The 16,717-nt window shown below is 38.0% G+C and overlaps 1 protein-coding gene across 7 annotated transcripts in view; it reads left to right on the plus strand.

Moving 5' to 3' along the window:
- Window positions 1–16,717, plus strand: part of GRIK1 (glutamate ionotropic receptor kainate type subunit 1) — a 413,796-nt gene that overhangs the window by 367,405 nt on the left and 29,674 nt on the right. For all 7 annotated transcript variants that reach the window (XM_010364919.2, XM_030914237.1, XM_010364918.2 and 4 more), the window contains 2 exons: window positions 1,239–1,357; window positions 5,375–5,592. In XM_010364919.2, coding sequence (XP_010363221.1) covers window positions 1,239–1,357; window positions 5,375–5,592 — 337 coding nt within the window. The remainder of the gene's footprint in view (window positions 1–1,238; window positions 1,358–5,374; window positions 5,593–16,717) is intronic.

The raw sequence follows: 16,717 nt of genomic DNA on the forward strand, positions 1-16,717 counted from the left end.
AAAGACCCAATGACAAATAGCAAATCTTCCAGTGCTAAAAATTACTGCATTTTAAATTATTTCCAGATCACTTCGTTGAGCTTCTGCTAATGTCTTTTTGGAAAAATAAGTACCACTTGGCAAGATAGCCCTCAAAAGTAACCACAGGGCAGAGACCTCCTTTGGGTTACATAGGCCAGACAGATGCTTAAAAAATAGAGTAAGAACCAAAAATGTATTTGGTTCCACAGATTTTTATTTTAAGTACACCCTCAGAGATATCTGGATTTCCTCCTCTTCACAAATAAGGAAATTGAGGCCAGAGAGGTTGAGTGAATTGTTCAAAGTTGACTTCCCACACTACTAGTTGTTTTTCCAGAAACGTTTACTGCCTGTAGCACACCACCATGGAGGTAGAGCTATAATAATGCTATAGAAAACATACCACTTACCGAACCAGGGTTGGTGATTAAGTGACCACAGGCCATAGTTCTGAGAACAAATTTAAAACAAATCAAAAGGAAATTATGAATCTGAAACTCTCCAGGGAGGCGTGCTATGTAGTTAATGCTACTATATACCATTAGGCCTGGACCAGGATAATTCCAAATGTAAGCCTTGTCTCTTCATTTAGGATTGTGATTTTTTTCCCCATGGACTATTCAAAAAGCATCAAATATACTCCAAATTCAACTCTATATTTGGTTTACTAATTTATTCAGTTTGCAACCCCTTTGATGCATTACAAAATCGCTAGACCGCCACTAAGATTCCTTCTAACCATCTGTCCATACAAACCCCTTGAAGGCAAGTCACCCTCTTTTTTGTGTCTCCCACAGGACCTAGCAACACAGTACCTTGACATTGTAGTTGCTATGCAACAAGTGTGTGTCACGTTCATCACTACTTGGTGGGGTAAATACTTGGGATGAGTGAACCTTTCTTTACAGTTCATCTAGTTGTTCAGTAATATGGAAATGAATGAAAACTCGGAAGAATTCAGTAGACCTAGAGCTGAGGAGTACAATTCCAGCTGACCAATTTGCCTAGAAATAAGAAGTCTGGTAAATATTAACGTCTCAAGGCTCTTTGCACTTTGCCCACCAAAGCTGTAAGTTTATGACTATGGCCTTTACTCCTTTGGTTTGAAGCTTTCGTCATCATTGTTGGGTTTTCTGCATTGCTCCGGAGGTTTTGGTTTTGCTGGTGTCCTGTGTGTTTCTCTGATATTTACAGACTGTTTCTGTTAACTACCACAGGTTTACACCCTACGAGTGGTATAACCCCCACCCATGCAACCCTGACTCAGACGTGGTGGAAAACAATTTTACTTTACTAAATAGTTTCTGGTTTGGAGTTGGAGCTCTCATGCAGCAAGGTACACCGGTTGCCTATCTTTGTCACACGCATCCCACAGTGTGCTGACAGGCTTTCATGCTGGTAAACTCCACCATGAAGCTAGAGGGTAGGATGAAACACCATCTCAGGAACTTAAGAAAATAGCAACAGACTTTCTAGCTGGTTCTGAAGATGAAGCAAAATGGAACTCCCTTGCTATATATCTAAAATAACACTTCTATCAAGCAATAAATACAAATTTTCCTGTGGGCAGCAAAAGATAAGGTACCTTAGAAATTGTTTATAAATTTGCATAGATGGAGATGACGGTCTTTTCCTTCTCAGCCGTAACTCCATGAGTCAGAGGTTTAAAGGGGCAGAATTTAAATCCTTTGCAGATTAAATCCACTGAGATTCTTCCAATTGCTGACCTTACCTAGGACTTCCACCTAATTGCTACTCTGGCAAACCCTACTGAGATTGATTTCAGCTTCCCAGTAACTTTTCACAATCTCCCTCAATTGGTAACCATAGCAACAATAAACTGTAGGAGTTGGGGAAATAAAATTTGACCATGGAAATGTAATCTATTTTATACATTTCCTATGAATTGGGGGATTCTGCTTTTGTAGTGGGGGAAGGGGAAGTCGCTTTAACCTTTGGAAGAACTCCATTTCTTTTGTGATTTTTTTTCAGCTTCAGTGCCAGGCATATGGTATAGAAAATTCTTCCAGGATTAAATGCACTAATATAAGAATATCATAAGTCACAGAAGCTGTTGTGTTTGGAATATCTGCTCATTTGACAATAAGCCGCAAAATACATTGGCAAAGGAAAATTCCACTGGGATATACATTAAACATGTTTGCTACTTGGGGATGAACCCTAAGGTTTCTCATTAGGGAATTGCTATAACACTTGAAATAGTTATCTTTTGGATCTTCAAATTAGAGAGAGAGACTATAGAAATACCAAATTCTAATACTGAAATAGTAAATAGTTGAAGAAAGTGGGAAAATTCTAGTTACACAATTAAGTGTGGTTTGTGTGGGCACTGCTAAATAGGTATAGATACCATCTGATTTACTAGAAATCATTTGCATAAACTTAGAGCATAGCACAGAGGTATACATCCTGCAGGAAACCCCATATACTGCTTTACCCATGCATTTAATTTTTAGGATATTTATTTTGTGAGCAATTACTTTAAGAGTGAAGGAGACCCCTGCTCCTTCTGATAGCTTGTCTTCTCCAACATTAGAATATATATATATATATATATACTTTTAGGTTTCACAGAGCATGCAGCAGGCCTGTGCAGGTATATGGCTGTGACTGCCTTCTGTCATATGAGTTCACCCACCCCCGGAATTTACCTTTCATCTTTTACCTGTTTGGAGTTTACCATCATCCACAGCACACTGTGGGATGCAGTGTCTGTTAGTTACCACTACCTTGGGTACATGACAGTCAGCCCCAACCAGACTCTGCTTGTCTTTCAAGAAGTTTACAAACATCTGTCAGGTGCAACAAATCTTTCCAGGTACAAACTTGAGGCACTTGTGACTGTTAGTGCATCTGTCTCTAGCATGCATGTGGTGTTGAACCAGGTAGTTATCCTCTGTTGCTCTCTTGTTAGCAGAAGCTTGTCACTGTACTCGATTGGAAACCATTTTGTTGAATTTTTTTTTAAATGTGATGATCAGACTTTCTCTTTTCTACAGAGCGTGAGCAAAGTCTGGATCAGGATTGGCTGTCATGTCTGCCGTAAAAGGCACTAAAGAGACTTCAGCAAGTACTGTCTCTCATCCTGAATATTTTCTAGTAATGTTTTACTCAACTTTTAGTGTTTGTGTAATTTCATCCTCTAGAGTACTAAACTTACACAAATCCTCTCTACTTGAAAGAAGCGGTTTCTAAGCATTTCTAATTAACATGGAGAATTATAAAATTCACAGAATTAGACAAAAATAGAAAACACCAAGAAACATTGAGAAATCTAATGGATGCCATCTAACAAGGGTTTAAAATGTAATCTCAATACATTTCTATTAATATTTTTACTCAGTTTCTAAGGGAACTTTATCCAAAAGTTTAAATATGCATTCTACAATGTGAAAGATGTGAATTAGAATTATTACATGTCAACAGCCCGTTGTTCACCTGTCCAGTCTTAATGCCATATAATACATAATTATACAAATATACAAATAAGTGAAATCCTTATCTTTTCATAAATGCAACCAAATAACAAAAGAATAAATTTACAGCAGAAAATCTGCACCTATAAGCTAAGAAAAATATATCTATTAACTGTTATTTATTTCCTATGGCTATTTTATGAAATAAATGGTATTTTAATAACCAACTAAAGATCTAAAATAATATCACATTGCCACAAGACTGCTAGATCAATTAAGTACAAAGATATGAAACAACCTTGGGCATTAAACACACACACACACCCACAGGCATATAAATCCCATTAAACCACAATATTAAAACAACAGCAGCAAACCATTCCACTAAATCCTTGGAGGCAATTTAATGGAAAACTATTATAAGTCTGTGTAATATTACCCACTCAAATTCAAACAAATGACAGAAGGAAACACAAATCGCTGTCAAACTATTTCCCTCATTAAAAGGGAATAAAACACAAAGATATGTAACAGCATTAGGAGAATATATCTGTTAATTTAAAGCCCAGAAACTCTGCCAACCTTGATCTGCTTATCACTGTCCTTGAGCTAGCTTTGATTTCCTGAGCAGTATGTGCATCTGTTTATAGACTAAACCAGAGCACAAATTCATTTATTGGTAGATTGGTGAACTCCAATTTTCCTTTCCATCTTCAGCCATTATTAACTACAAAGCTTCAAAACACCCAATCAGTATAGTAAAACGATCCTATAGTCCAGACATCTGGCCTACTGTACTTCACTCTTTCGGATTTTTAATTTAGGGTGTGTTTCTTTCACTTTTTCTCTAGTCACATAAACTCTGTCATGCCTTCAGGTTCGTGGAGGATATGCTATGTACAGAATCAATGGTAAATTTCAGGCAGATAGACAAGCCAAAATCCACTTGTGAATCAGTACAACTGGAGTGAACTCTAATTGTACTTCTCTTTTATTCTAATTCTGCTGCTGAATGTATAGACATCCACAGCTCAGCCTGAGCAAAATTGAGCTAGACTGTTTTCAAGATGTTTGTCTTTTATGTCAGTAAACTTAGCTCATAAACCCTTTCTTTTAGAGAGGAAGTTTTCCTTGGTAAACACATTAAGTGCCTCTTATCATTTAAACATAACTTAAAATCATCTGAATGACATCTAAAATGTATATTCTTCAGGAAAGTCTTCTTTCACCTAAGAAACAGCCTGTCTTTGAAGTGTAGTTAAGAAACAGCATTTTATTGAAGGACAAAATTATGTGTTGCAGAGAAAGTGTTTTTTTAGCCAAATAAGAATCTACAGTAGAAAAAAGAATTGTAGCTTTTAGGGCAACAAAAGACAATAAAAACTAATTCATCCACTGTCAAGTATGGCTGCATCTTATTTTATTTGTAAAATCCCAATGTTTTATTAAAGTACATGTGATAAATGGCACGTTAATATTTTGCAAGTTGCTCTCATTCTTTAATCTTAAATAAAAATGTTAGCATTTCGAAGATTTTCATAGTTATACAAAGACATAGAATATTTTACTTCACACTATAAGATGCATTTAGACAGTAATAAAAGGCAAAAAGTCTTGGGGCTGACTTTTCAATTCTAAGAAACTAAACTAAATTTTAGACATAGAATATCTCCAGGTTAAAACTGTTTTAATACCATCAGCTACTGATAAATTATAGTTAAAGCAGCAGTAGTGATTAATGATTTGAAAAAAATGCTTTAGATTTTGATGCATTTTCTATAAAATGTATTTATTTCATCTACATACAAGATGGTAAGTCTTTGATGGGTTGATCTCCCTAGAATAGTGTCGAACTGTACATCTTCCCTTTCCTTCTGACTGTGTTTAACACCCTTACTCTGATGATACCATCACAGGATCAGAGCTGATGCCCAAAGCTCTATCGACCAGAATAGTTGGAGGGATATGGTGGTTTTTCACCCTAATCATCATTTCATCCTACACTGCCAATCTGGCTGCCTTCTTGACAGTAGAGAGAATGGAATCCCCCATAGATTCAGCAGATGATCTGGCAAAGCAAACCAAGATAGAATATGGGGCGGTCAGAGATGGATCAACAATGACCTTCTTCAAGGTAAGAAGCTGACAAAGTGTTCTCAGTGATTATCTGATACTTGGGGTAGAGGATAAAAGAGTCTGTCCAAAAAAAAGAAAAAAATGTTGGGCAATTTTTTTAATGAAATAAGATTTATAATTACAAAATCCCATTATAAGGAATTCCTGGAGCCTCAGTCAGCATAAAGCAATTTCTCTGGTCCCCAACGAGATGTCATTCACTCCACCCCAATTTAGTGTACTCAGATGCATAGATCAATATCTTCAATATCCTCTCTTGCCTTTACACCAGAAAAAAAAAATTCCAAATACAACCTAACCACTCATTAATTAATCACTCATTTATAGAACCCACAAAATAAAGGTTCCTTAATCCAGAATTCTGGTAGCGAGAATACTTGAATATCATTATTTTGTTCTTTCTGTACTGTACTTGATGAGGTAGAAGCAGATGACAAGAAAATTTGTTGATACTGGAACTTAGAGAATTAAGAACGAAAAAATCCCAGGAGACTCTAGTCTAATACTGAGTCCGCATTGATGAAGGACAGTGTTCCCAGCCATGCCTGAAGCTTTTCAAAAAGACTTCGGAGGCAGCACAGGAGAATTAAGTTGGATGAGTTTAGTTTTAGTGTCAAGGGCATTTCATTGTTGAGGTCTTTTTAATTACTTTCCCATAGTAATGAAACTGATTTCTGCCTTGCTTTTGGAGGAAGCCTTCGTACTTTTATTATCAAATCTCAAATACTCTAATTCCAGTGAAAAATAGATTTTAATAGATCCAATAGGTGCAGAGATCATGAAGTTCAGCTCTTCACTTCACTTATGAAAAGAACAAAACCTTCAGAAGCTAAATTACCTGCTCCAAGTCACATAGCTAATCTATAACAGAAAAGGGGCTAAAGCTTATTTTTTGGGGGAAAAAAAGTATTAATGGTGGTACGTGTGCATGTGAATAAAAGGAAAACAACAGTTGTAACCAAAACAATCTCTAAAAACATCCTTGTCAAAGATTCATATTCAGATTACCAAAAATGGAGTTGTCACCTCAGCATTGAGTGGACTATGTGGGTTTTTTTGTTTGGTTGGGTTTTCTTTTTTTTTCTGTTTGGGGGGGGTTGTTTTTTTGTTTTGTTTTGTTTTTGTTTTTGAGATGGAGTCTCGCTCCTGTTGCCCAGGCTGGAGTCCAGTGGCGCAATCTCAGCTCACTGCAACCTCCGCCTCCCGAGTTCAAATGATTCTCCTGCCTCAGCCTCCCAAGTAGCTGGGACGACAGGTGTCCGCCACCATACCCGCTTAATTTTTATATTTTTAGTAGAGACGGGGTTTCACCATATTGGCCAGGCTGGTCTCAAACTCCTGACCTTGTGATCCTCCCGCCTCAGCTTCCCAAAGTGCTGGAATTACAAGCATGAGCCACTGCGCTCGGCCGAGGGTATTTTTTAAAATAATTTTTCCTTTCTATTATTTCCACTAGTTCAAAATGAACTCTTTTTCTTCTTTCATTCTTATTTCCTTTTTAAACACTGTTTATAGATTTAGGAGGTATAAGTTGCATTTTGTTAGATGGATATAGGGCTTTTAGGGTTTCCATCACCCAAATAACATACATTGTTCCAATTAAGTAATTTCTTATCTGTCAGCCCTGCCACCCTGCCATCCTTCTGAGTTTCCAATGTCTATTATTTTTTGAGTGGACTGTTTTGACTTGTGAAAAATACCAGCTTAGAAACAAAAACTAAGGTTAGGTTAAAAAAAGGACACACTTCTTTGTATAACAGTATTGGTTCACCAAAATAGGAATTAACTATGCAATAAGTTATAATGTTTAATAACAATCATTATAAATAAAAATACATTGTTTTAAAAGTAAACTATATCTAGAGTTTTATCAAGAAGCAAAGTAATGGAAAAAGTAGGACTTACTTTTCTTCTGCGTTAAAAAAAGATTTTTAAACACTTTTTATTTTAAGAAGTGCATCATTTATTTAATGTATGGGTACAGCATGATGATTGCTTCTTCTTTGGACAGTGATGTTCTAAGGACAAATGACATTATGGTTTTGCAAGCTGCAGAAAGTTATTTTCCTAAAATCAATAGTGTGAAGAGACACAAGACACCCCAAGCTAGTGATTCATCATGGTCCTTGTCAGAAACCAGGAAAGTCACTTGCAAGGCTCACAGGACAGAGGGGCACTGACAAGGTAGAATTTGGTATATCTGAAAAAATATCTGAAATGATTTATTTCATTCAGCAATACCAAAGAGTTTGAAAGTACTGGGAAATGGGCCAGCAGAAGGCAGAGAAGATTCTACTTCCTTCAAGATGTTCAGTACAAATATAAGGGAAAGAGGCTGTGCTGTTCTTCGAAAAAGCAATAGACCTGACTTTGCCACTGTACACAGGATCTATGCACTGCCTGTGGATCCCTTATCAGAAATGTTTCAGACCAGATGTTTTTAGAATTTTGGATATTTTCAGATTTTAGAATGTTTGCACATGCATAATGAGAGAGCCTGGTCTAAACACAAAATTTATTTATGCACCATATATACCTTAAGCACATAGCCTAAAGGTAAGTTTATACGGTATTTTAAATAATTTTGTCCATGGAGAAAGTTTTGACTGCAACCCATGCCATGAGGTCAGGTGTGGAACTTTCCACATGGGACAACCTGTCCGTGCTCAAAAAGTTTCAGATTTGGGATTTCTCAGAATAGAGATGCTCAACTTACAAAGTGTCCTTTAAGCTCTTTGTTTTTTGTTTGTTTGTTTGGTTGGTTTTTTTGTTTTTTTTGAGACAGAGTCTTGCTCTGTCATCCAGGTTGGATGGAGTGCAGTGGCACAATCTTGGCTCACTGCAACCTCCTCCTCCCAGGTTCAAGCAATTCTTCTGCCTCAGCCTCCCGAGTAGCTTGGATTACAGGTGCATGCCACCATGCCTGGCTAATTTTTTTTATTTTAATAGAGACAGGGATTCACCATGTTGGCCAGGCTGGTCTCGAACTCGTGACCTCAAGTGATCCACCTGCCTCAACCTCCCAAAGTGCTGGAATTACAGGCATGAGCCATCGCACCTGACCCCTTAAGCTCACTTTGATCTTTTCTTTCTCGTGCCCCTCTTTAAATATAAAAAGAGTTGGTTCTCCTTTTTTCTGGCAGGACCCTGAATGACTACATTACAACATGTTTGGATAATGCACTTCCACTGAACAGGCACGTGCTATGCTCACAACTGCTGCTCCCTGAGCATTTTCTGAGAGGGCTCCTGCTTTCTCCCTGGTCCTGAAAATGAGGCATCAATGCAAGCGTTCTCTCAGGTCACCAGGAAAATGATGAAACAGTAAGCACTTCAGAGAGGAAGAATGTGATGACAGTACAAACAGCATCAATAAAAATATCAGTATGCCCTGTGCACTAGCCCTGAGCCACACGTTCTGTTTCTAAGTGCTTTACGTGTATTACCTCATTTTATCTTTAAAAAAGACCAACTGAGGACTGGGCATTATGGCTCACACCTGTAATCCCAGCACTTTGGGAGGCTAAGGCAGGTGGGTCACCTGAGGTCAGGAGTTCGAGACCAGCCTGACCAACATGGAGAAACCCCGTCTCTACCAAAAATCAAAAATATCAGCCCAGTATGGTGGCACATGCCTGTAATCCCAGCTACTCAGGAGGCTGAGGCAGGAGAATCGCTTGAACCTGGAAGGCAGACGTTGCAGTGAGCCGAGATCGCATCATTGCACTCCAGCCTGGGCAACAAGAGTGAAACTCCGTCTCAATAAAAAAAAAAAAAAAAAAAAAAAAAAAAAAAAAAAAAAAAGACCAATTGAGATAAATACCAATATTGTCCCTATTGATGAGGAAAATGAGGCACAGAGAGGCTAGATAACTTACTCCAAATTTACAAAGCTAGCAATGGAAGAGCCAAGATTCAGCAAAATTCAGAGAGTTCTAGAAAGTCAGTTCTGTGAGGGTAGAAACTCAGTCTTCTTTGTATGCCATTAAGTCACCAGAATCTAAAAGAGTGCCTGGCCACATAGTAGGCATTCAGAAAACTATATTTTCAATAAGTGAACAAGTAAACTCTGGGAGAGGTGGGTTTCTATCAGAGCGAGGGAGGGAGAGTGAATGAAGGAGCAAAGGAAGGAAGCCGAGAGAGAAAGAGGGAGGGAGAGAGAGGTGGATGGATAGGGACCCACACAAGAAGAGACTCTGTTGCCAAGTTCCTCATTTTACAAGTCAGCGTGTGGCCCAGCAACCCAGTTTACCGAGAAGAAATGTATTTGCAGAAAGAGAACAAGGACTAAATCCGATTTAGTTTTCCCCTTGAGGATGGTAAGCTGTCAGAAAGCGTCAGAGGGATGTACATTCAGATTCTTAAGCTGGATTATTCCTCAAGGGAAAGAAACGTTTCGGGTTTTTTGCTCTCGGGGTAGCTCTGCCCTAAATCACTGAGTGACAGCAGGTACAGTCACAAGGACTCAGTCCTGACCTGGTTCCACATTAACATGTTTCACCTCTGCTACGCCATCAGGGCCTCCCTCCTCCAGCCCTTTCTCTCTCAGTTAAAGAAAACAACCTCTCTTGGGCTGTACAATGAATAAGGAAAGCTGCATTTGCCTAATCTAACCTGGAACATCCTGATCAGTTGCTGGAGCACAGGTTGTTTGCTAAGATGGGTCTATCTCCACTCAATCACAAGGAAACTTCTAATGAGAAGCATTTTCTCATCATGCACAGTGTAATTTAAAGGGTTTTTCTTCTCAGGAAAGCAATATTCCTCTGGCAGCACCCAAATGATGAAAATTTGTCTTTTTACTTTCAAGTTGATTTTAAATCATTTTATAGCCAAAGAATGGCCAGTTGTAGGGAGGAAAGGGATTCAGACATTATCAAGATCCATGACCAAATAAAATACTCAAACGCCTCACATTTGGTCGCTAGGCCACAAGCAAGGGATGTGCTTAGTGAAGTTTGTCCTTGAAATGTGTGCCGAGAAGTCGCTTGCTAAAATTTCATTCAAAATCCATTGACTTTTTCTCCTAGACTTGGCTGTTCTTGCAGACAGCATGCCACTCTACATTTTAGATCTGAGGTATTCAGTTCTTAACATAAAGAAACCAAAATTTAGTTTTTTAAAATAGCTTAGGTGAGATTCCACTATGTACCACCTGAGCTCATATGAAGCTGAGGGAGTTAAGTGGAATTTTTTTTTTTTTTTTTTTTTTTTTTTTTTTTTTTTTTTTTTTTGACGGAGTCTCGTTCTGTCGCCCAGGCTGGAGTGCAATGGTGTGATCTCGGCTCACTGCAACCTCCGCCTCCTGAGTTCAAGCAATTCTCTGCCTCAGCCTCCTGAGAAGCTGGGCTAACAGGCACCCACCACCATGCCCAGATAATTTTGTTGTTGTTGTTTTGTTTTGTTTTGTATTTTTAGTAGGGACGGGGTTTCACCGTCTCAGCCAGGCTGGTCTTGAACTGACCTCATGATCCACCCACCTCCGCCTCCGAAAGTGCTGGGATTGCTGGCGTGAGCCACTGCACCCAGTGGAAATTTTTTAAGCAAGTGCTAGCTCAAGCTAAGACATGACTGAGACGGGGAGGCAGTGGCAGTTTTCCTTCAGAGTCATTCATATGTGGAGAAACACTGATCATCAAGGACTGTATTTACACAAGAGAATAGGATTAAATCATCAATTCAGTTCCATGTATTGTCATGAAACTTTAGATGGACATCCTGAGAGTCTATCTCACTTTCTCCATTAAAAAAAAAAAAAAAGCAACTCTAAGTTTCGATCCCTCAGCTAATGATGCTTATTAAGCATTATGTTTTCACTAAGTGAAAACATATTATCAACACTCTGGGAATTACAGTTCAAGCACTATGGGAAATGTAATAGCCTATTTGGTCAAATGGTCTCAGGCACCACAAGACCAATTAGCTGGACAAGGTTAAAGGGAGGCAGAACGTTTATCAAGTGTCCAGGTACTGTTGGAGATGTTTGGGGAAATTCTTCTCTGAATATGAGGTGATCAGCATTAAATTAATTAATGGACTATGTTTATGGGTCAGTGTGTTAATAATTCAGAACTTCAACAGACTCTAAGTTTTTTTTTTTCTTCTTCTTTTTTTTGAGATGGAGTCTCCCCGTGTTGCCCAGGCTGGAGTGCAATAGCGCAATCTTGGCTCACAGCAACCTCCGCCTCCCAGCTTCAAATGATTCTCCTGCCTCAGCCTCCCAAGTAGCTGGGATTACAGGCACGTGCCACCACACCCAGCTAATTTTTGTATTTCCAGTACAGACAGGGTTTCACCATGTTGGCCAGGCTGGTTTCGAACTCCCAACCTTGTGATGCACCAGCTTTGGCTTCCCAAGTGCTGGGATTACAGGCATGAGCCACCACTCCCGGCCTATTTAAGAGAATTTTTAATAAAATCCTTCTCATTTCTGCTTGAGATAATACTAGTTAATAATCCAATATTAACTCTATTGGTTTCTCTGTTCTCTGCTGATGAAATTGTTTGGTCCTTTCAATTGTTTCACAAGTCTGAACAGTACAGGATTTCCTTCGCTCCCAACTCCCTGGGACCACCACCAACATCTCAGAAGGTACCAAGATCAGTCAGTTCATGGCCAAGATCTGTGGACACAACTTGGGTTCAGCTTTCCTAGGGGCTACATGACCTATTTCCATCTTTTATATCTAAGACAACTGACAACAATGATAGCCAATTCCAACTTTTCCTTTCAGAAATAGTATACTAGGATTCTGGTTTTCTCTCTCACAGGAAGTTACAAACGTACAAAGGCTCTGTCCTTTCTTCTTGTTGGAATTCTATTAATTACCTTATGGAATGGAATAATAAGATAGTCCAAACTTTGGTCTCACAGTGATAGTGTAGCAAGTCACATTTTTTCTTCCCAGAGGAAGAAAGGATAGTCATGATAATGTCTAAGAACCATATGAGGCCGGGCGCGGTGGCTCACGCCTGTAATCCCAGCACTTTGGGAGGCCGAGGCGGGCGGATCACGAGGTCAGGAGATTGAGACCATCCTGTCTAACACGGTGAAACCCTGTCTGTACTAAAAATACAAAAAATTAGCCGGGCGTGGTGGCGGCGCCTGTAGTCCCAGCTACTCGGGAGGCTGAAGCAGGAGAATGGCGGGAACCCGGGAGGCGGAGCTTGCAGTGAGCCGAGATCGCGCCACTGCATTCCAGCCTGGGCGACAGAGCGAGAATGCGTCTAAAAAAAAAAAAGTGAGAGAGAGAAAGAACCATATGAGGCCTAAAAGAATAGATTTCCCAAAGACCCGTGTGAACCATCATCCAAGGATGATAATGCTTTTAGCCCGTGGAACGGAGAATGGGAATACCAGCTAGTCTTCTCAAGAAATATGGCCAACATCCTATGCTGGGATATAAAGTAAAACCTACAGGAAACTATTTTTGATGGAGATCTGAACCCACAGAGCCTGGGTTCTACTACATATAAATTAAGTAGACCTTGGCAAGTAACTTAAACTCTCTGTACCTTGATTTCCCAGTCTATAAATTGAGGATGATTTCTAACTCAAAATTATTTTGAGGCTTTAATGACTTAATAGAGGTAATATGTTTATACTACCACTTAGTACACTGTAAGCAATAAAAACATTAGATATTATTGTAACTATCACTCATAACATCATCACCATAATTATTCAACCTTTACCTCTAGCGATTAGTCCTATTTTTTCAATCTCTCTAGATTTAAAAATATTTTGGTTTGGTCTTTGTTCAGCTTCCTTACTGTCAGTCATCTCTGCACTGTCTGTCTTCTGCTAAAGGACAGAAAAGTCCAGAAGACGTGCCGGTGCCCAAGATCTCAAAGACTTTTGGAGGCCTGGCCAGAGAGCAATGCTAGGCCTTGGAGGCCCTTCTTGAGCACATACATTGCATTTGCAGAAGTACTTATCAGATGGTAGGCAGGCAAAAGATGGTAAGGCTGCCCTTGGAATGCAGACAAGAAACAGAGTGAGGTAATTCAGTTTAATTCAGCTCAATTTATATTTTGTCAGTACTGAGGTTGGCACTTAGGAGAGAAAAAGGTATAAAATCATGAGCAAGACGTGAAGATCTGAATAGCAATAGGGAGACAAGATGTATGAATACCTGTTAAATACAACACAACATGTAGTTGCATTGTGCAAAACAGGAAGTAGTGGCAGAATTTCTTGTGAGCCGAATTAGCTATGAAGTATTCATGTAAGAAATATTTCTCAGTAGAAGCATGCCTTGTAACAAATCACTATCCTCCCAGACTCAAGCCAGAGGATTACACAGATTAAATCGTGATTCAGTCTAAAATGACTTGGATAAAATAGGTTTTAAAACATCATGAAAAACTTGTCATTTCTGGCTTTCATGGTCTAGGGACTTTGGACCAGCTGTGGGAACAAGGGATTCTCTAACCTTTATCATCTTCTTCCAGGGAGTGGTTAGGTGCTGTCACCAACCCAAAAGACATTTCAGAGAAGTTATTGAGCACTGCACCGGTAGAAATGAAGCAATGAGCCATGGTGGGGAGATACATTTCAGACAGTTATAACCATTTCAGGAAGCATAAGATGAAAGCCATTTCTCAAATACTCTGCATAGGAAGGCAGTCTTCACATAAGAGTCCCTAGTTTACGTTGGAAATATCCAGCTAACTTTACCATCAGTGTCAGAAATGCTAGGTCTCTGGAGGTTAAAAGTGTATTTATTTGGGAAGAAATCTATGAGGTCAATTTAACCTTTTTCAAAGGCTGGCAGATTGCCCGTAATAGACCAATCTTTAACTCTAGACAGGAGAAAAACATGAAAAATATTTTAGCAAATGTGTTTAAATCCCACTGAGGGAATTTTCTAAAGGGAATCCATAAATTGTTTAAATGTTGGAGAATCAGCAAATGTCATAACTTTTCATCAAATCAAGATAAAGACATAATCAACTGCAGTGTTCATATTATACACATTCGAAAGGCAGAGGCCCTAACTATACTATAAATATTTTCTTCTGATCATCTTCCTTCAAAGTGATTTTTGTAAATTAAATCAAATTTTCAAAATAGCATGAGAATTTATTATTTAATGAAATAACATATTAATCATGTATAAAAGAAATGGTTGCTTTTAAGGCTACTATTCACCTCTGATGTACCTATTTCACAAGTATGAAGTTCTACATAGCCAATTTCTATGTCTTTGGTTAATTTTTAAGGGTTGTCTTAAATTAGGATTTGCCTAAAGTAAAAGTAAATTGGAGATTTTAAAATATAATTGCTTGTGATAATTCATTTGTTCTATATGCATATAGTTGCCACATTTATAAGATCACTTTTTATAAGATAAAAAAGATCAAATATCAATAACTTATTTCTAATGTATATTTCAGTGTGTAAAGTAAAAATATACATAAACAGATCGATATATAAAATCATCAGCCATATTAGTGTGAAGTAGAATTGCATGATTACTGATTCTACTGAAAAATGAGATTATACATCTTAACTGTGAAAGTCTTATAATAACTGGTGGAAGAAATCATGTGATAAATAATAGTTATCTCAATAAAAAAGAAACATTAGAGGGATATTTTATAAAATGGAGTTTCCATCAGGCTTATGACCACACTACACCCTAGAATTTGCACATACTTTATTTACATCGTGTGGTGGAAATCCTGTAACTAAAAATAGTGGAACTATATGAAAAGCAAAATACTGTTAAAGGAAAGGAAACAATATAAACAATAGTCACATTTTTTCCAGGTTCCAACTGTTGCACTTCCTAAAACACGGTCTAAATTTTTGTCTAAACAAGTGTAGCTATTAAAAGTCAGGTAAATAGTTTCTGTACATTATATGATGAGTACAAGAGTTGCAACAGCTCTGGCTATAATAGAAAGACCCCACCGCTACTTGTTTCAATTATTTAGAAAATTTGTTAATTCTGTTGAAACATTAGCCAAGCCATGAGTTTGCTGTTCTGTGTATTGAAAGAGATAGTACATTCCTTGTTAGTTAAGAACACAGACCCTGGAACCAGATTCCTTGGAATCAAATCCTGGTTTCCTCATCTCTTCATGTCCTGTTCTATTTCCTCATATGTAAAAGAGAAATAATAATGGTACATCTTTCATATGATTACTATGAAGATTCGATTAATCAATATATGCAAAGCACTTAAAATAGCACTTGGTACACAGTAAATAAACACTGCATATGTTGGTTGTTGTTACTATTTTCAGTAAGTAATTTTTAACTGCCTGCAGACATTATAAACTATTTCCTAGTGAGTGTTTAACTTGAATATATTATAGGGGGAAAAAAGAAATAAATAATGTTCATCAAACATTGATGCAGTAACACTCCCTTATAACAGATTTGAGATGAAAAATGCTGATTCTTTGCCAGCAATGTTTCATCAGCATGAGGATAGCCACATAATCAGATTTAAAGAGATAAAATGAATTTATCTAAACAGATGCCTCTCAGGATTAAAAAGAAAAAATCCTGGATGATTTCAGATTTAATAAATGAGGCTTTTTCAGTTTTAGCAACTTTTGCTAAGAAGCTCAGAAGACATTCCAAATATTCTAATTAACTTTTGACATATCTAGTGAAATAAGAGGCAACCACTATTTCTGTTTTTGGAACATATATTATTTAGAGTGATTTAGGAGGCTGGCTGAGATTATATGTGATTTAGAAGTACAAAAACACCCCGGCTGTCGTTCTAACACTTTGCCTGGTTTTTTAATATGTATGATAATTTTTCATGAAGTATAATCCTATTTTTAAGAATTACTAAGATTTGAGACTTAACCATGAAAAACAATCTGCTGAAAGGAATACATGTAATTTACTCCCAACATTCCACTTTTTTATCTAACAAAAAGTAAACATTACTGAGCATGGCATGACGGTGGACAGAACTCTGCAGTAAAGAAGAAAGAGGCCTCAATTCTGTGCTGTCTCCTTCACTAACCCTCTGTGACCTTCTATGTGGCATTTGCTGTCCCTGACCTCAGGACCTGCTTATGTGATAGCAAGGGGTGGGTCTAGAGAGTAGAATGTGGCGATTGAAGCATCTCCTTATGTGAAACTCGTCTAAGCA

This window comes from Rhinopithecus roxellana, chromosome 13 (genome assembly GCF_007565055.1).
Source record: "Rhinopithecus roxellana isolate Shanxi Qingling chromosome 13, ASM756505v1, whole genome shotgun sequence".
NCBI lineage: Eukaryota > Metazoa > Chordata > Mammalia > Primates > Cercopithecidae > Rhinopithecus > Rhinopithecus roxellana.